Source organism: Brienomyrus brachyistius, chromosome 16 (genome assembly GCF_023856365.1).
Source record: "Brienomyrus brachyistius isolate T26 chromosome 16, BBRACH_0.4, whole genome shotgun sequence".
In the NCBI taxonomy this organism is placed as follows: domain Eukaryota; kingdom Metazoa; phylum Chordata; class Actinopteri; order Osteoglossiformes; family Mormyridae; genus Brienomyrus; species Brienomyrus brachyistius.
In genome coordinates, this window is record NC_064548.1 from 24,533,289 (window position 1) to 24,553,643 (window position 20,355).

The window sequence follows — 20,355 nt, forward strand, 5'->3', positions numbered from 1 at the left end:
TCACTTATTAGCAGAAGGCCAGATGAATCTTCTTGATTCCACTCTCTCCTCTTGACTCAGGCCTGTCTTGTGAATTGCTTTTGATGGTTAGCACCTCTGAGACCAGGGTTCAAGCCTCTGCCATCGCTTCTCCATGTGTGTGGGGTCTGTACATCCCCCCTGTGTTGTTATGGTGTTTCTCCCACGTATCCCAGTCCAGTTACCCCTCTGTGTCCAAAAACATGCTGAGGTTAATTGGAGTTGCCAAATTGCCCGTAGGTGAGACTGGTGGGCCAGTGTGCCCTGTGAAGGGGTGGCACCCCGTCCTGGGTTGTTCCCTGTCTTGTGCCCATAGGCTCTGGACCCCCTGCAAGCCTGAATATGGGCAGTGATTACAGAGGATTGATAAATGGATGGGGACTCAGACTGGATGAAATTTGTTGGGGGGGCACGTATTGATTGCATGCATGACTGTGTACTAACACTTTTTCGGACAGGGGAGCAGTGGGCTGCCCCAATAACGGCGCTCCCTGGACTTTTCCAGAGGGATCGCATCCTCTGGCACCTTCTGTAAACCACACAGTCAACAGAGAGCTCCATCTCCAGAATGTGCAGTGCCGCCGTGACTCAGAGTGTTCGCTGTGACTCAGAGTGTTCGCCGTGACTCAGGGTGTTCGCTGTGACTCAGAGTGTTCGCTGTGACTCAGGGTGTTCGCTGTGACTCAGAGTGTTCGCTGTGACTTGTGTGGTGTTATGTTATGGAAGCTGGCCAAGGAGCTGAGACGTGCTTCGTGAGCTCGCTGGACTTTGGTAGAACCCTGTAAAGCTGCCATTTGTTACCTGTTAGCAGAAATGCTACAGTGCTATTTATGCTCATTTTAGATCAGAGGAATGTGGCTTCACTGTTTTAGGCTCACAGTTAGTTGAACTTTCGTTTCATGAATCAGTCAGGATCCCTGGTGATGCCTTGATCTTAAGCTGCGCCTCCAAGGTTCTCATATCGATTCATTTTGAGTAACTCTGTTACTGCTGGGTTAAATCTATTAAATGCTTTGTGGCCAAATGTAAGTTATATGCTTGTATATGTATAGTGTGAGAGTCAATGCCTCACAATGCAGTGCTTAATGCTGGCCTCAGGGCTTACTGATGTGTTCGGGGAAGATGGAGGGCTCTTCAGAAGGTCTGGATGTCGGCTATTTTATGGTGTTTACTCGTGTGACACGTTAATAAGCCAGTGCAGTGCAGGACACACACCGAGCCAGATGTGTGCTGGGAAATAGGCCCTCAAGCCGATGTCGGTTGCCATGGAAACTGCCTCATGAAGTCGGAAAGTACTGTGTTTATTCCTGGATGTTCTCTCTGCCCACATAAGGAGGGATTCAAAAGTGCACAGGTTGAAGTCAATATCTGTCCCTTCTGGAGAGGATAGAGGGGCTTGGGTCACATGAGGAAGGAGAACCTGAGATCAGCTGTAACAGTCACACTCCTCACGATGTCGCCTGGCAGAATTGATAAGAGCTTAATCACACAGAAGCTTGAACTGTGGAAAGAGTTTCAGTTCCTGGAAATTTCCCAGGTGTCAGATGTTCTGTCAACAGAGATGTCTTCGTCTCCGGCCGCGCTCCCATCGCACGACATGCCGGCTGTCATGAATAAATAAAGTACTATCTTGCTTGCTTGAACGCAATTCAAACACATTGTGCTAAATGCTACCCGCCCCCCCCCCAACCCCCCCCCATCCCCCCCCCGTGCCAAAGAATCACCTGTGATCTGCTGCCCACATTTGCTGTCCCTGGTTCTTCTGTTCATGCCGATGTGGCGACATTTTTAATGTTGTTGTTTATTTACATTTCTTGCGACCTGGCAGAGGAATGACGAGGAAGCAGTGGTGGATCGGGGCGGTGCTCGGTCCATGCTGAAAACCAACTTTGAGAAGGAAGAACTGGAAGGTAAGTATGTGCCCCCCCACCCCTCACCCACGGTAAGGTGACGATACGGCTGATCTGGGGGAAAATCATGTGCAGAATGAGTTCTTCCAATGGTTTGCTTTGATAGTGGTGGTAATATTTCCTGTACAATGCAGAGGAACATGTGGAAGGTCATAGAGGGAGTGTTTGAATGAAGAGAGAGACCCAGAGACCCCCGCTGCCTTCTGGGATTGGCCTCTCGTCCCCCCACCCCTAAACCTTCTATAGCCAAACGAATAGAAATGTTAAGGCAGCCCGAACTATTTTATTAATAAACAGAAATATATCCAAATTTCCTTGCTATTTGAAGTCATTAGTATGTCGATATGTTTTTTAGACAGGCATACATCTGTTAAGATGTTTAGGATAATCAAGTTCAGTAAAAAAATATGAGAGGAGCAGATGGATTTTTTACAAACGTATGTAAAAAGCTTAAGATCACATCACACAACCGAGCGTCATTGTTCCCACTTTTCGCCGCCGTTTTTCCGCGTTCGGAATAAGCTGCCAAAATCAGCTGAGTGAGTTTTTTTTCGAGTGCTTCTCTGGTACTTATTTGTCCAGCGTTTGGAGGAGTACCAGTTGCAAACTCTTTCTTTCGGGTTTTTATTTCAGTTCAAGCAGAAGCATATTTTATCCAAATGTCACACTTGCAGTTACCAAAACAACGTAAAACACCCTCTTTTTTTTTACCCCATTCTGCCTAGATCACAATCATCCTATATCAACTTGGAGGGGGGGGTCCAGTCAGTCGTACTTCTGCTCAGGAGCGCTGGTGACCCCCCCAGCCTCCCCACACACACACACACACACACACGCGCACATGTGTAGGGTATACCTATCCTTATTAACTTCTATGGAAAAAATGTTAACGCTAACTATGACAACCTTAACCCCCACCCTGCTCTAACCATAACCATAAGTAACTAAGCAAGTTAGTTTGTGCATTTTTAGTATTTTCATAGCAGTCACTGATTTTTATAAAATAGAGTTTTCCCAGGAAACCGGTCCCCATAAGGGAAAAAAAATGGATATTTATCACGTTACGGGGACATTGTGTCCCTATAAGGATAGGTTTACCCACTCATAAATTACACACACACACACACACACACACACACACAAACTGGTTAATAACCACTGTGCCACACATGGGACGTACCTTAACTCAGGGACTGATTTTATGTTATTGGTGTGTGTCCTTCCCTTGGCAGTTAGGATCCGCGGCAATGTTGCGTTAAAATATACACCCCCCCACCTTCACCTGAAATAGTGTCACAGCGGGAGCAAACACAAGGGCCGTCTCGCTGAAGTCACTTTCAAAACTCCTTGCATGTTGTTAATAAAACCCACCAGTTGTGGTTTGGGTGACGGAAAAGTTATGCAGCTTCTAGGTTCCATGGGGTGGTTCTTTGGGGGGGGGGGGGGTTACATTATTAGAGCTGCTTTTAGGAAATATCTATGTAAAACTATGTTTGGAGATAAAGGTGGAGCAAACCACTGTGTCTGCAGATGAGGGGGAGCCAAATCACTGTGTGTGGAGATGGAGGGAGGGCCAAACCACTGTGTGTGGAGATGGAGGGAGGGCCAAACCACTGTGTTTGGAGATGGAGGGAGGGCCAAATCACTGTGTGTGGAGATGGAGGGAGGGCCATACCACTGTGTGTGGAGATGGAGGGAGGACCAAATCACTGTGTCTGCAGATGGAAGGAGGGCCAAACCACTGTGTGTGGAGATGGAGGGGGGTCCAAACCATTGTGTTTGGAGATGGAGGGAGGGCCATACCATTGTGTGTGGAGATGAAGGGAGGACCAAACCTCTGTGTCTGGAGAAGGGGGAGGGGTGCGCAAACCACTGTGTTTGTACCTTCAGGTCGTAGGGGGAGGACAGGCACACTCACTGCAGCCTGGTCCCTTTGTCCTTCATCAGCTCACCTTCACATTTCCATGCATGAGACTGTGGAAACCAGCCCAACCTACTACTATCTATCAGAATAATCAACATCTGTGCTGTATGTCGTATGTTATATGTTGTGAAAGATTACATGGTTAGTGCCAGGCAGAAATTAATATCTGTTATTTTGCATCCATTTGGTAACTTGTTGATGTTATCTGATAGACAGCTGTCAGGATCGCTGGTTAAGCGGGGAAGCACGCGGGCAGGCAAGCAGGCAGGAAGCAGGCAAGCGGGCAGGAAGCAGGCAGGAAGCAGGGAAGCGGGCAGGAAGCAGGCAGGAAGCAGGGAAGTGGGCAGGAAGCAGGCAAGGAGGCAGGAAGCAGGCAAGGAGGGAGGAAGCAGGCAAGGAGGCAGGAAGCAGGCAAGCGGGCAGGAAGCAGGCAAGCGGGCAGGAAGCAGGCAAGCGGGCAGGAAGCAGGCAAGGAGGCAGGAAGCAGGCAAGCGGTCAGGAAGCAGGCAAGCGGGCAGGAAGCAGGCAAGGAGGCAGGAAGCAGGCAAGGAGGCAGGAAGCAGGCAAGCGGGCAGGAAGCAGGCAAGGAGGCAGGAAGCAGGCAAGCGGGCAGGAAGCAGGCAAGCGGTCAGGAAGCAGGCAAGGAGGCAGGAAGCAGGCAAGCGGGCAGGAAGCAGGCAAGGAGGCAGGAAGCAGGCAAGCGGTCAGGAAGCAGGCAAGCGGGCAGGAAGCAGGCAAGGAGGCAGGAAGCAGGCAAGGAGGCAGGAAGCAGGCAAGCGGGCAGGAAGCAGGCAAGGAGGCAGGAAGCAGGCAAGGAGGCAGGAAGCAGGCAAGGAAGCGAAATACGGGGAAAACGGGGATTTATTTCGGGTACGGGGACCAGGAAACGTCGGACATAGACTAACATCAATGACGGACAAAAAACCAGGGCAAGACACGGACTGAAATAGACAAGACTGGGCGAAAATAATCAGACACAGCTGGGCAAGATCGGGGAAGCACACGTGGATAATCAGGGGGCGTGTCAGGGGGCGTGGCGCACATGAGGATCGGACGAGCCGGGCATGACAACAGCAATGCATGTTTTTTTAATATTATATATATATTACTTTATAGCATCTGAAAGAAATTGAAATAGATCCCCTGGATAAACACTGACATAACAGACGGTCTTAGAGTTCATTGCTGAAAGTTTATCACTATTGTTTTTCTGCCTAAATACGCTATGACTGGTAAAGTGAAATTTGAGAATGAAACTTTTCTCTTGGCATTTTAGTCTCAAACAACAAAGCAACACTGTAGCACATCATTGTGTTTATATGAGGCAGGTGTTATATGTGAAGGGGCACATTCATTGTGGGCTGTTTTTGATGGAGCATGAAGCATCCATGCATCCATCCATCCATTTTCCAAACCGCTTATCCTACTGGGTCGCGGGGGGCCCAGAGCCTATCCTAGAAGCAATGGGCATGAGGCAGGGAACAACCCAGGATGGGGGGCCAGCCCATCGCAGGGCACACTCACACACCATTCACTCACATATGCACACCTACAGGCAATTTAGCAAGTCCAATTAGCCTCAGCATGTTTTTGGACTGTGGGGGGAAACTAGAGTACCCGGAGGAAACCCCACGATGACATGGGGAGAACATGCAAACTCCACACACATGTGACCCAGGCGGAGATTCGAACTCGGGTCCCAGAGGTGTGAGGCAACAGTGCTAACCACTGCACCACCATGCTGCCCCTTGAAATATACATGTACAAACAAATTTATTTTTGTATAGCGCATTATCACAACATTACATCTTTTCAAAGCGCTTTACAGCATCCTCACCCAAAGCCCCCAGTGAGCAAGCCAAAGGCAACAGTGGCAAGGAAAAACTCCCAAGAAGGAAGAAACCTTGGGAGAGACTAGACTCAAAGGGGGAGCCCATCCTCCAGGGGCCGGCAGGGATAGTCAAATTTATTCATCTTTTGTGAATGAATATTACGATAATATCAACTACTTGTATTCCTAATTAATGAAATGCTGCGTTTTGTTGTTATTTCTAGTAGAGCTCCAGCCCATTTTTAGTGTTTTTCTATCACTTTTATAGGGTTATAATAAATGAATTATAAAATAAATATTTTTTTCACCAGAAGGGTAGCGCGTGGATCATTGCGGAAGCGAATATGCGCTTTGTTGTCCATCTAATGTGAATAATATTGATGATTCGTAGATTATTAGGGGTGCGTTTTTGTGGAAAATGTTTAAAATATATGCTTCATTGCGCACAGGAATACGACGGGCACCACATTGAGCCGTGGATGACCGGATCGAGGAACTTTTCTCAATTGCAAAGATAGACGGTTCATGTCTGTGTGTTTGTTATACTTACCCAAAGTTACATGCCTGAGATTAATGGGTGTGAAAGAAAACAGATTTTGCGTTTGTCGGATGCTCAGGGTTAAACTCGGTCAGAATGTTGTATTATTTAGGTGAAGGTGTAGTAACGTGAATGGATTAGTGCTTATCCCACAGTTTTAATTTTGGATCAGGCCAGTTTGTCAGACCGGGTTTGTTTGGGGGAGGGAACATGCTGCAGATCCCTCGCCACAGCGCGACCTTCGGAACCCCCCCGGGTGATTCCTACCTGGCATTCATGTTTTCCCCTCCTGTCAGATGACCGCTAGACTGTTTATGCCGGAGGAGCTGGGTGGTTGGGAGCCACATGCTCTGGAATGTCCACCTGAAATTGGGATGATAACTTCAACTATTGTTTTCCTAACATGGAAACTGTGTCCCTGTCTGAGGTCATCACTGTAACGTGATGTTAGCCCCCTGACTCCTGCCTCCCCATGTTGCGCATCAGGCCACCGGACCCTGTACATCGGTGTCCACGTCCCCCTGGGTAAGAAATCTCACAGGAGACACCGGCACCACAGTCATCGGAACCGCAAGAGGGACAGGGAGCGGGACTCTGGGGCTGAGGACAGCCGGGAAAATCTCAGCCAAGGTGAGGCCCGGTTCTGCGAATCAGCTTGGAGCGGGACAATGGCGTTAGTTAGCAAATAAAAAGTAGAGGAGTTAATATCTCGACCCAGCCGTGGGTCTCTCAGTACGTCAGGCCTTAGTGGATCCATGCGAGATGCTCACACCAACGCTTAATTTGTAAATCAGAATGTGCCGGAACACGAAGGACATATGAGAGAGGAGGGGTAATGAAGCGGGCCCAAATCCCGGAAGGTGTACAAAACATGGTGCGGACAGCATGCTGTGTATTTTTAAGAATTAATCTGAACTAAGTAAGGACAGGAAATTGTGTGGAGTTTGGTTTGTAAATTTAGAGTACATACTTTGTTTTTTATTTCATATTATCGTTTTTTTTTTCTTAACCAGAGAGTTTCGGAATCCATGCAAATAGGTGCTGGTACACACAGAATCAAAACCGGAGAGGTCCGGGAACGCATTCTGGCAGCATCACAGGCTCAGAGCAGCCCTGCTGCTCCAAGTCTCCCGATACTCGGAAAAGAGGAATTTCCCAAATTAAACTTGGCTCCTTTTTTAAACATGTACGTCTCCTAGGATGCCCCATGGCCTGCAGACCTGGGCGGGGTTAGTGGCTCCGGGTAAAGCAGATGAACTGAACGCTAGCTAGCAAATGCTGGGTGCTTTTTCCGGGTCCCGCAGACACTCCATCCCAGAGGGTTCAGTTCCTGCTCGGCACCGAGGACGATGATGAGGAGCACATCCCTCACGCCCTCTTCACGGAGCTGGATGAGATCTGCCTGCGCGAAGGCCAGGATGCCGAGTGGAAGGAGACCGCCAGGTAGCGCGTCAGTCCTCCTCCGCGTCGATCCCGGCTTGGCGGCGGCGTGATGTTGTGCGACATTCCAGCTGGCCGACGATAAACTGTCACCCTGTCATCGGCGTTATCCCCGATTCCCTTCCTGAGTTCAGTGCCTGAGCATGTTTAATGGGCCTATTCAGCCTTGGAGTCCCCCTTCAAAAAGTAGGCCTTTGCATTTAAATGATTAAGTTCTGTCCCACCCCCCATATCGAACTCTCTCCTACCCTCTAGTCCATATGGTTGAACTGGTGCAATTCATTAATGCTATTGGCACCTACTCTTTCCTCACCAAACCAGCACCAAAAGGTGCTGTGCACTGTGGCGGGGGGTGCCACACCTGCACATGTGTTAGGAAAATTACGGCAAATTGTCACAGTTTCACTAATTAAATCTGAATTAATGTGGACTGGGAGTGTAAGTGTAGCAGATATTTTATGTGATGATAATACATTAGTAGCCATTTATGTGTTTCACAGACATTAGCGTGTTGATATGTAACTATTTCAGATATTTATCATGGCATATTGTCAAATCGCCATACTGTGAGACTGTCGTACCATCACACCGCCATACCATCACACCGCCATACCATCACACCGCCATACCATCACACCGCAATACCATCACACCGCCATACCATCACACCGCAATACCATCACACCGCAATACCATCACACCGCAATACCATCACACCGCCATACCATCACACCGCAATACCGTCACACCGCCATACCGTCACACCGCAATACCGTCACACCGCCATACCATCACACCGCCATACCATCACACCGCCATACCATCATACCTTCACACCATCATACTGTCGCACTGTCAAACTGTCATACCGTCACACATCACGCTGTCACACCACTGCACCCCTAATATAGAGTCTGTGTGTGTATATGTGCATACAGATATACACGTGTGCATCCGTGTGTCTCATCCCTTCATGGTTGCAGGTGGCTGAAGTTCGAGGAAGACGTGGAGGATGGCGGAGAGCGCTGGAGCAAGCCCTACGTGGCCACGCTGTCCCTGCACAGCCTGTTCGCCCTGCGCAGTTGCATCCTCAACGGCACTGTCATGCTGGACATGCGGGCCAGCTCCATGGAGGAAGTTTCAGGTGGGGCTCTGCACCTCACACTCCTTACCCAAGTAACATGACCTCGCCTCCTCCATACCGACACATGCCTCCATACGTTGACGGGTGGTGAATTTGTTTTCTTTGAGGAGAATTTTGCAGTTTCAATGTTCCTTAAGATACAATGACGGTTGAGTGGTTTGGTTCCTGCTCCTGAGGTTCCTGCTCCTGAGGTTCCTGTTCCTGAGGTCTACTGCATGTCACTAAAGATCTGTTTTCAAGTATAGCTAGACAGCAGGTGGATTTGTTTCTGGAAGATAGCAGGTTCAAGGACTTGGGGCCGTGACTCTTAAATATCATCAGTTTCTTTAGCTGCTTTAAAGGATTTTAGCTGAATGCTCTACATGTGGTTAGTACCTGCCAAACATTAGGACTCATTTAGTGTCCAATGGTAGTTTGATCCAATTCATGCCCTTTTGGCGATTTGTGATATTGTCCCCAGACATGGTTCTGGACCAGCAGGAGACATCTGGTCCCCTGGGCGAGGAGGTGCGCAAAAAGATCCGAGACGCCCTGTTGAAGCAGCACCACCACCAGAACCAGAAGAAGCTGGCCAACCGGATCCCCATCGTCCGCTCCTTCGCCGACATCGGCAAGAAGCAGTCGGAGCCACACTCGATGGACAAGAACAGTGAGCGCGTGTTTTGCGTGTAAACACTGGGCACATGCCTGCTATTGACCACCTCACCCTGCTGACCAAGCTGCAGGTTCCCATGTTTGACCCTGTGTTCAGCGTCAGTCTCTTTTTTTCTCTCTTGTCTCTTCTGTCACCATCTCACCATCCATAGTGGCCACTTCACCTCCTTGCCACATACTTCCCTTGGCTGCCTGGCTGGTCTGGCCCTCACCCACATGGCTGACCCATACTTCCCAGTGATTCCATCACCTCCACACCCTCCACCTCACGCTTAAGCCACGCCCCTCCTTCTACACGGTACCACGCCCCTGTGACAGAGGTGGAGTCAATGGACAGGAAGCCGCCTGTTTGGCTCCAGCTCGTCTGCTGGCCGAGGCATAACAGGCCAAGGTGGTATTTTTGAAGTTTGCTCCTGCTCTGGTGAACGTTCTGTTTCTGCAGACTTTAGGGCTTTTCTCAGGACTGCTTCTGGACAGTTGAGATGGGGGGTGTGGGGGGTGTCTTTATGCGCGTGTTTACCTCCGAAACATTCAGGTTAGTGTTTGCACTGGTCACAGTTCACAGGAAGAACCTGATTGGCAGGACTTACGGAAGTCCTCTGGATGCTGTAATAGTGCCGATAATTGTGGTTAATGGGACACGCACCTGATTTACGCACGGACCGGGATTCTTCCGTCACTCCACTGAAGCCAATCTGCAGATCTGCCTGCGTTTCCTGCGTTCCACGAGGCACAAGAGGCAGTAATCACTTTGATTAATTGTCCCTGCTAAACCTCTTTATTTGCATAATTAACAATAGGCCGTGTTCTCAATACTGTTTGTGTATAAGAAGCTTAACCATATTTTACGCTTTATTTTCCCAAACTTAACATTCTGCCTGCTGATTTTAAAGCACTAAGAGGCCCGTTGACAATTTGCACAAGTTATTCTGTGTCGCAGTCAAACAGGAATGTTTTTCTTCGCCGTACCAGTTGACAGTTGAGAGCTTATCAGAAACACTAACGAGTGGTCATCCTGCACCAAGATGGCAGCCTGCTGATTGTGACACGCCCACGGTGCTTCTGGCTGTTCATCTCAAACAGCCTTGATTGGGGGTGCTTGAGCATAAGTCATGCCTGGCTACTCCTCTGCTTTGATTCCTGTATCCACTGGCTTCTCATGGTGTCTGTAGCCTGAAGTTTGACCTGGGGGGTTGTGGGGGGAGCGGGGTACTGTGAGGAGACTGTGCCATCAGCTTCATTAAACTTGCCGATGTTGCCAGACCGATATTGATCCCTTGGCAGCTGGAAACACTGAGAGTGACAGTAAAACCTTATGCTGAGAATATTAAGCAGGCTGAAAGCTGACAAAGGAGGAGAAGGAGACTTCAGTGCACTGAAAATAGTAACAATGTCCGTCTTTGATCACGACTGCATGTTCCTGGCGAAGAAGAAGCTTAATATGGCACGGTGGCCGTGAGACATGGCAGCTGCCTGTCCCAGGGTGTCCAGATCTCTGGATAGCTGCCAGTGCACCTGTGCTACCTCTTTTGGGGACCTGGAGGAAGTCCACACGACCATGGCGAGAAGATGCGAAACCTGCAGCCGGTTCAAATTCACACCTGGGTGGGAGCCCGACCCTCCGTGCCAGAGAGCCGCCTCATCTCTAACAGCGATATTCCCGGGTCACGAGAGCTCCATCAGCTGTGGAACATGTCACTGAGATGTTTGGCTTTGTTTAGAGGGACTTGGTCAGTTGAGAATTTTTTGTGAGTTTCCTTCCAGAATTTTCTCCCATGATTTTATTTCTGTTAATCCTGGCTAGGTCCATAATACCTGCCCCCCCCCCTCACCATCCATGACCCACTGATTGTCTGCCCCTCCCCCAGTGACCTGTCCCCCTGTTCCCCACCAGGTCAGACCGCCCCACCCCAGTCACAGTCCGCTATCCCTGAGGGTCGAGGCGAGGTCAGCAGGGAAAACAGCGCAGTGGACTTCAGCAAGGTAATCTGTGCCCCCCCCCCCCCCCCAAAAACGCCTTTCTGAGACAGGTGGTGGCTCCACCCCCGAACAGGGCTTCCATTTGTACACAGATGGGTGTCCTATTGTTCTGCTATTTTTTCACACATTGTCTCAGGAGGAAGGCAAAATGTCTAAATCTCATTAGTAGCTCATTATTATGCATCACGGTGGTGCTGTTTTTGACATGTATGTATCACTTATTGATGTAGAATGATGGTTATTCTGATACTTGAAAGCAGGTCTTTAGCTCTGTCCCCGGGGAGGAATTCAGCCCCCAGGCTGTGTGTGCACGCGTGTGTGTGCATGGATGCGTGTGCGCGCGGGTGTGCACGTGTGTGTGCGTGGAGCATGCTGCAGGCAGACCTGGTCTCGCATACCCCCGCCTGTCAGCTTTGCTGCAGTGCAGTATCACGCGAGACGGCCAGAATGTTCATGCCACCAGTGAGGGTGGGTCTGTGTGTGGTCCTTTCTGGGGAAAGAATAGCATCACACAATGGCCATTTTTACACTGCTGATGCTGAATAATTATAAAACTACGATATTTTCTCTGTCGCACTTAATAGCTTTAAGATAAGCTGGCTTGTTTCGTGCTCTTGCATCGGATTCTAAATCCTACATTCAGCCTATCATGGTACCTTTAAGATCTTAAGATGTCCGTGTTTTGATTGTACGACCCTCTTGCTTAGCGGACAGTATTTATATTCAGAGCACATCTTCAGAGTTTGTCCTAATTAGTTCACCGTTTCTCAGGGTCCATATGTTAAGCAGAGCTCGCTGGTGTCCCGATGTGCCCCCGTAGATAGACCTACACTTCATGAAGAAGATTCCGGCAGGTGCCGAGGCCTCCAACATCCTGGTCGGCGAGCTGGAGTTCCTTGAGCGCCCCCTGGTGGTGTTTGTGAGGCTCTCGCCCGCCATCATGCTCAACGGCCTGGCCGAGGTCCCCATCACTACCCGGTGAGCTCCTCCGACAGCCCGCCCCAGAATTACCCCTCAACCCCATGAGTAGTAACCGAGTTATGACTATAAACCGAGTATACTATGCGGTGTGCTGTGACCATGTATTTATCCATGTTACTAATGTTAGGATTCTGCCTGCGAGCCCTGTCCGTACGACTGATCACGTCCACCATAGAGAAACGTGATCCAAGTCCACCACACATGATGCCCCTCCTTGCCCTTCCGGACGGGGAGGAGGAGCTCAAGGAGGAAGACTTCCACCATAAGTAGTGATCTCCTAGCGGAGATCAAAAGGGGGAGTCGCAATTCCCAAATCGCACAGGTGATCTCTTTTCAGAGATCAAAAGGAGGAATTGTGGAGAGCGATATCTGCAGGCGACCAAGGACATATAGGGAGGCTCTGTGCGTACCAAAGTTAATCTATTGACGCAGGCTGTGGTGACAGTTGCTAGGCAAAGGAGAACAACATGGTGTACCAGATAAGGCGAAATTGTGGAAAAGTACGGACAGGAGCGGGGGCTACTTGTAGAAGGGGTATAAGACAGACATGAACAACAAGGAAGTCGAATTCTGTTGGGATACGGTGTGTCGCAGAGTTCCCAGATCGATCTGTTGGAATAAAAGGAATAAACGGTTATTGGACAACTCATCCACGCCTCCGGGTGATCTCTTCTCATCTACGGACCCGGTGGAGTCAGCGTACTCCAACACATGTCATATCCTGCAAGTCATTCCTTACTACATCCGTATACTGGTCCAAAACTCGACTGGGACTCCACACTGTGGGGTGATGTATAGCTCAGCAGGTTGGGCCTCTGCGCCTATGATCGAGAGGTCACTGGATTGATTTTGTGTGTAGCAGAATAGTCACATCACCTTCGGGCCTTTTACTGAGACCCTTAACCCCACTGAGAATTTTTCCCAGGGCACTGAATAAATGGCCTGGCTGTAAGCTTTGTCCTCACCAGTGGAGAGCATACAAATGGTGAACAAAGCTGCTTTTCAAATCCATTTCCCGAATGTCAAGTTTCTATTTGCCACACAATCGTGCTTGGTTGCGCTATGGTTAGCGTGGTTGTATTACCCCACTGGATCTAGGTTTTGAGTCTCCGCCATGGCTGCTTGTGAATAGAGTTTGCGTGTTCTTGCCGTGTCATCGTGGGGTTTCCTCTGGCTTCACAAGTTTCACTCCACAAAAAAAAAAAAACATGCTGAGGTGAATTGCTAAATTGTCAGTAAGTGTCAGTGGTGTGTCTGCCTTGCTATGGGTTGGTGCCCCGTCTTGGGTTGTTTCCTGCCTTGCATCTGATGCTTCCAGCGTTGGCTCCAGACCCCTGTTACCCTTCATTGGACAAGTGAGTAGAAAATGGATGGACAGTCATGTACTTTACTACTGTACTTTCAACATCTCAATCCCACTGTTGATCACAGGACAGCCCAAGCTCTGCTGTCTGACAGTTGGTTTGGTTAACCTCGCCTCAATTGCTTAGTAATAGTGTTGGACAAAATGACGTTTTGTGAAGCATTTGCTGTGTTTTTTGGCCTCACTAGATGTTGATTTCTGTTTAAAAAGGGGCGCGAAGCATGCAAACCAAGAGTGCCATCTAGTGGGATAAAAAAAATAAAGCAAATGGTTCATGAAGTGTCCCTTTGCCCATCACTACTTAGCAGTGTTCTGTGGAAAAGTTCTGTGAAAATCCTGAAAGGTTCAAATTTTAAGTAAAAAAACTTTGTATTTCACTAGGTTCACCATGCTACAATAGTTTGTGCTGGGCCTTGTTCCTCTTCCTGTACCTCTTCATAGGTTCCTGTTTATCCTGCTGGGGCCCTTAGGGAAAGGACAGCAGTACCACGAAATCGGCAGATCCATCGCAACGTTAATGACAGATGAGGTGAGCAATCCTCTGACTCAGAGATAGCTCGAGGTATTTCTCTGTTTCAGAGGAACATCTAAAGAGACCCGGGTGAGAGTGGAGAGGGATTACTTCCGTGATTGTTATTTCATTCAAGCTTACCTGGCAAATTGCATTTGCGAAGGCATATCCGTTTGTCTCGCAGCACTTAGCTGAGAACGCGTTCCAGGGGGAATTGAAAATGGGAGGAAAACCGGAGGACCAGTTACTCAGAGATTGTAGGAAAGGAGGTCAATGAAAAATTCTAAATTAAATAAGTCAACGTGCCACAGTCTCTGGCTTGCCGGTTACACAAGTCCTCTTCGTCACTCACATCCGGTCATTACTTAGGATTGGGGGGAACTGAAAGTCTGCCTGTCGTTTTGGAGCCAGGCAGTGGGTCACATGTCAGGTCCAGGGGAGGAAGGAGTGTGGAGCAGAGAGAGACCTGCTATGTGTGTCCGTCGTAGATCTTCCACGATGTGGCGTACAAGGCAAAGGACCGCAGTGACCTAGTGGCCGGCATCGATGAGTTCCTCGACCAGGTCACAGTGCTGCCCCCGGGGGAGTGGGACCCCTCCATCAGGATAGAGCCCCCAAAAAATGTACCTTCTCAGGTGCGAGAGGCTCCTTCACTTGGGTTGAGACATCTTTGTTTAAGTATGAAGTGAAACATGCATTTCTCCACTTGGCTGAAAGCAGTTTCATCCGGTGGACATTAGGTCTCCCGTAGCTCCGACAGGGATGGGGTGGCAGTAACGAACCGTGTGTCCTCGTCACACAGGAGAAGCGGAAGGTGCCACCTCTGCCCAATGGCATGGCGGAGCTGGGCGAGGCTGAACATGGAGGACATGGGGGCCCAGAGCTGCAGCGCACGGGGAGGTGAGTCAGAGACAGCTACTGAGGGCATGCGGCGGGGGGGCTGCTTTGCCAGGGTAAGAAGGTATCATCTGGGGGAAGTTTGCTATGCATGAAAAAAGGGGGTTCCCTCTGGGGTTTTGAATGCAGTGGTGAGGTTAGTTTCCAATTTTGGAGGGATTAATAATACACCCCCCCACCACCACCACCACATTGTCCAATGAGCAGCCGGGCCTGTAATCTCCAGTTTCTGCTTCCGTCCAATCAGGCGTGAGCTCAGTCTGACCGGGAACACGCTGGCCCATGCCTTCCTGGTGTCCTTCCTCTAATGTGTGCACGGTAGCCTGTGGTGCACTGTGGGTAATTGCAGCTATGAGTCAACATGGACGGGTACTTATCATCACGTAACCCCCAGTTTGATCTCCGAGCCTGAAGCTGAAGCCACCTCTCTGGAAGCCAGGAGCGTCGGTGTCAATTCTTCACCTCCTTCATGCTTCTTCAGACTGATTTTGTCTCGTGGTCTCCCACTGTGGGGGTGAGGGGGGGGGTGAGGGGGATGCTCTTCAGCTGAATAGTGAGTCAAAGTCAAGTCCTTGGTTGCTATGGTAACCCCCGCCTCGCACTTGGCTAACAGAGACTCCTGCTTTTTCTGTGGATGGGGGATGGGTTCTGTTCTCACTCATGCTATTTAAGGCCCCCGCCCCCCAGTGGACGTGTAAGCTGCCGATAGGTTGTGCTCGTAGCTTTAAAGGGGCTGCGCTAGAGGTCATACTGCTGCCCTCTGTAGGCCGGGTCACTTTAAACCATGCAGAACTTTAAATGCTGAATTTATATCAATATCCACAGGTTCGAATGTTAGATAACAGAAAAAGGTACCGCATTGTTATCTAAGCCATTTTTTTACGTTATCTGAACTTCTGCGATTTTTTGCGGTTTTCTAGATTATTACAACGTCAGTGTTTCATCCCAGACTTTCTGTTGCCTCGTCTCATGTGTCCAGTTAGTTAACAAACATTTGTGCTTATTAAGTGATTAACTCAAACGGCTGAATGATCGTGAGATCAAACTCCCACAAGCAAGAAGACAAAGCTTACAAATAAGTACACTAATTAAGTAATATATCGCATATACAGTACATAAAAATTCACTTTGACATCTTAAAACCAAAAGAAAATGAAACTATGTACTTAAAATGTATTCTTACCCTTTTATCCCAAGCGACACGTTGCGTATTGAGGTACCGCAAAATGGCCGCTGCTGTACAGCCTTCTGTAACCGGGAGGAGTTTTCCCTGTCTTGCAGGCTGTTTGGTGGTCTGGTCCTGGACATCAAGCGCAAGGCGCCCCGCTACCTGTCAGACTATACGGACGGCATCAGCCTGCAGTGTCTGGCCTCCTTCCTGTTCCTGTACTGCGCCTGCATGTCCCCCGTGATCACATTTGGGGGGCTGCTTGGGGAGGCGACCGAGGGACGCATAGTAAGGGCCCTGCAGGACACCCCGTTAGCGATTAGCATCGTCCCCCCCGCTCTTCATCGTCCCTGTGGCACGCCTGAGGAATTCTGAACGATAGAGAAGCACAAGCAGACAGACCTTCTGTGTCTCTCAGAACGCAGGAACGATTCGTATCCCGCAGCACATTCTCACTGTTAGCATCTTAGCATCTTAGCGTCTTAGCGTCTTAGCGTCTTAGCATAGTGACTCCATTTGGAGAAACGTGCCTTTCAGTCCAGGAGCAGGACTGCAGATCCTACGAAACCCAATATTTCTGGTAGTTACCAAAGAATGGACCAGCCGGCAGAAAGTGGCATTTGGAACGATAAAAGTTATATCACAGTTTAGAGCTTTAACAAAAAAAATAAACACAAATGTCTGGCTGAAACTAGATTAAAATGTATTTAGAGCAGAATCAAGTCAGAAATCAAGTAAAATGATTAACAGTGATTTGACTCTTCTCCTGTTGTTTGAATTCTTGTCATTCATGTATTTTATATTATACAAATAAATTATACAGTTTGTATGGGAGTGAGACTGTCAGGGAATGTATGCTCTAGCTTCTCTTTCTAGTGTGTTTGTGTGTCTGTGTGTCTGTGTGCTTGTCTGTGTCTTTGTGTCTGTCTATATCAGGGTTTCTATGTTCTGCAATGGGCCGGCATCCTTACTGGTTGTTTCCCTACCTTGGGCCCTGTGCCACTTGTGTCAGGCTCCAGCCCCCCTCTCAGCCCACCCCCCTCCCGGATAGGTCATTGCTAGATGGATGGAAGAGCTGGGGAAGGAAATGAACTTTTGGCTATAACCAGAAGTGTGTGTGTTGTCACTGACACCGTCTTCATCTTTTCAGAGTGCGATTGAGTCGCTCTTCGGGGCCTCGATGACAGGGATAGCGTACTCCCTCTTTGCAGGCCAGCCGCTCACCATCCTCGGCAGCACTGGGCCCGTGCTTGTGTTTGAGAAGATCCTCTTCAAGTTCTGCAAGTGAGCCCATCTAACAACCAAATACCATGTCTGCTACCTCTGAGTCCGGCAGCAAACCAGGCTTTCTGATTGATGAGCAAAGTGCGAATGTCCTTCTGTCGTCCCTCGTCTCAGGGAGTACGGCCTGTCCTACCTCTCACTGCGAACCTGCATCGGCCTCTGGACGGCGTTCTTCTGCCTGCTCCTCGTGGCCACCGACGCCAGCTCTTTGGTCTGCTACATCACACGCTTCACGGAGGAAGCCTTTGCTTCCCTGATCTGCATCATCTTTATCTATGAGGCCCTGGAGAAGCTAATCCACCTGGGAGAAACGTACCCCTTCAACATGAATAACAACCTGGAGAAGCTCACTCAGTACTCGTAAGCATGCTTCGCAATGACAGTGGTACTTTTGCCTATCTATTCATAGAAAATCGCAATGCCACGCTGCTTGGGATTGGCTCCTGGTGACACTGACCAGGATAAACAGTTAGAATTCTTAGATCACATTAAAAACAGTTTTTACTCTATGTGTTTACGTTCAGTGGGATGTGACTTAGATTAGAGGTGAACTTTTTAGTGTTATCAGCAACATGGGCTTAGGGAGCCGTTAACAAAGACGCACAGTATGTCTGGATTTAGATGTAAAAAAGCCCTTCCCATTTCAGAAGTATATCTGTGGGAATTACTGTGGTGGGGGTGGCAGGCACGGGAATGGGGCTCAGAATGAAAGGCTTTCAGGAATAAGGCTGTTTAGATGGGGCATCATCAGTCAGGTTGGGTTCACAGAGGCTGAGAAAGAATAAGACAAATCAGTTTATACCTTTGCTCATAATGAAGGACAGGTGGAATGAATACACATGAGGGACCCCAGTCACCTGACCCTTCCTGAGCCCCGCCCCCTTTACCTACAGTCACCTGACCCTTCCTAAGTTCCATCCCCCTTTCCCACAGTCACCTGACCCTTCCTGAGCCCCGCCCCCTTTTCCTACAGTCACCTGACCCTTCCTAAGTTCCACCCCCCTTTCCCACAGTCACCTGACCCTCCCTGAGTCCCGCCCCCATTTCCCACAGTCACCTGACCCACCCTGAGTCCCACCCCCCTTTCCCACAATCACCTGGTGTTGTGTCTACCCTGCAGATGTGCTTGTGTTGAGCCTGTAAATCCCACCAATGCCACCCTGAGGTACTGGAACGAAAACAATATCACATCGTCGCAGGTCAACTGGATGGGTCTGGATGTCAAGGTAAGAAGGCTGACAGGGTCAGAACAATCGGGGAGGGAGGGGAGGTTTGCCACTGTGGGCATGTTTTATTCCAGTGTAGGAGGCTCTCCTCTGTAGCTAATCCACATGAGGGGGGATTAGAACACAAAAACAGCACAGGAATAGTAATGTTAAAATCACCAAAGAACGGGGGTCGCTCTGCCATTCTCCGCTATCAGACTCTGGAGTGCGGATCTCTGGGCTCTGTGAGGTGTCTCTGCTCACCCAGCAGCCTCACAGCTAGCATCAGCTGTCAGTGCAGTTAGATGTTCACTGCGGCAATCAGAGCGGGCGCGTTTTTCAAAAGTACAAATGCAGTTACCACTGCAGAATTTCGATCACAGTCACATTCGAATATCAGTGTGTTTATGCAGCTTGATCGCCCTGTCATTGTAAAGAACATCAATAGCATGGGGCTATGTGATGCACGGGCATGTCATCCAGGATGTCTGGCACTGTCTGCCCTGTGCTTCCGGAGATCGATCCCAGGCTCACCCTGACCCAGCACAGCCTCAGCATGGAAAAACACGGTGCTTATGGAGACATTTATTTTATTAATCCCGAGGGAAATTGCCGGTTTACAGTGACACACACAACATCGACGAACACACGCAATCGGGCGATAAAAATATATTTTGGCAGTAATAAACAATAGCGGTATATAATAAATGGTAGTGAACAATAGCGGTGCAAAGAACGTTAGCGAAAGTATTGCACAGAATTCCATGGTAACAGTGCAGGAATAAATAGTGTTGCACAGCAAGTTGCACGATTAAAAAATATGAATGTGCAGTGAATGTGCAATGTGCCTAAGCGATTCGGGTCCATTCAGACTGATGGTCACCTCCTCACCATAGTGTGACTCTCTATAGAGTCTAATGGTCGAAGGCTGGAAAGATAAAAAAACATGATTTATTATTATAACCATTGTGATTATGATTAAATAATCCTGGTGCTTTAAATGCATACAGTACTGTGTGTGGGATCTTCAGTGAGCTTAAACAATAGGAGATGAACACGGACTGTTACTGATCCCTACTGTAAGCTGTAATTAGTGACATCATCACGAGGTATCATTCACCCTTATTATACAGCCGCTGTGTAGCCACAGCTAAAAGAGCAGCCCGTGCGTTTATTGCAAATTGATACCTGATATCTTTCTCTAGGGTTCAACAGCAGCCTTTCCTGGTGCTTGAACAGAATGTCCATCTCTGGTCCCTTAAAGGGTCTTACCTTCCCTTCCTCCCCTGTCCTCCCAGGACTGCCTGAAGACGCGAGGCGAGTTTGTGGGTTCTGCCTGTGGCCCCCATGGCCCCTACACCCCCGACGTGCTCTTCTGGTCCATCGTGCTCTTCTTCTCCACCGTGGCCATGTCGTCTTTCCTGAAGGACTTCAAGACCAGCCGTTACTTCCCCACCAAGGCACGATGGCTTCCTTCACCTGTTCTGGAGTCAGTCTGTGGCGTGTG

The 20,355-nt window shown here is 49.1% G+C and overlaps 1 protein-coding gene across 1 annotated transcript in view; it reads left to right on the forward strand.

Moving 5' to 3' along the window:
* Positions 1 to 20,355, forward strand: part of LOC125709661 (sodium-driven chloride bicarbonate exchanger-like) — a 38,784-nt gene that overhangs the window by 10,334 nt on the left and 8,095 nt on the right. Inside the window, exons 3-17 of the mRNA XM_048978318.1 lie at positions 1,847 to 1,928; positions 6,708 to 6,851; positions 7,526 to 7,664; positions 8,645 to 8,805; positions 9,266 to 9,454; positions 11,354 to 11,442; positions 12,260 to 12,417; positions 14,225 to 14,312; positions 14,783 to 14,929; positions 15,097 to 15,194; positions 16,473 to 16,647; positions 17,510 to 17,643; positions 17,758 to 18,003; positions 18,764 to 18,869; positions 20,147 to 20,308. Of these exons, the coding sequence (XP_048834275.1) occupies positions 1,847 to 1,928; positions 6,708 to 6,851; positions 7,526 to 7,664; positions 8,645 to 8,805; positions 9,266 to 9,454; positions 11,354 to 11,442; positions 12,260 to 12,417; positions 14,225 to 14,312; positions 14,783 to 14,929; positions 15,097 to 15,194; positions 16,473 to 16,647; positions 17,510 to 17,643; positions 17,758 to 18,003; positions 18,764 to 18,869; positions 20,147 to 20,308 (2,118 nt within the window). The remainder of the gene's footprint in view (positions 1 to 1,846; positions 1,929 to 6,707; positions 6,852 to 7,525; positions 7,665 to 8,644; positions 8,806 to 9,265; positions 9,455 to 11,353; positions 11,443 to 12,259; positions 12,418 to 14,224; positions 14,313 to 14,782; positions 14,930 to 15,096; positions 15,195 to 16,472; positions 16,648 to 17,509; positions 17,644 to 17,757; positions 18,004 to 18,763; positions 18,870 to 20,146; positions 20,309 to 20,355) is intronic.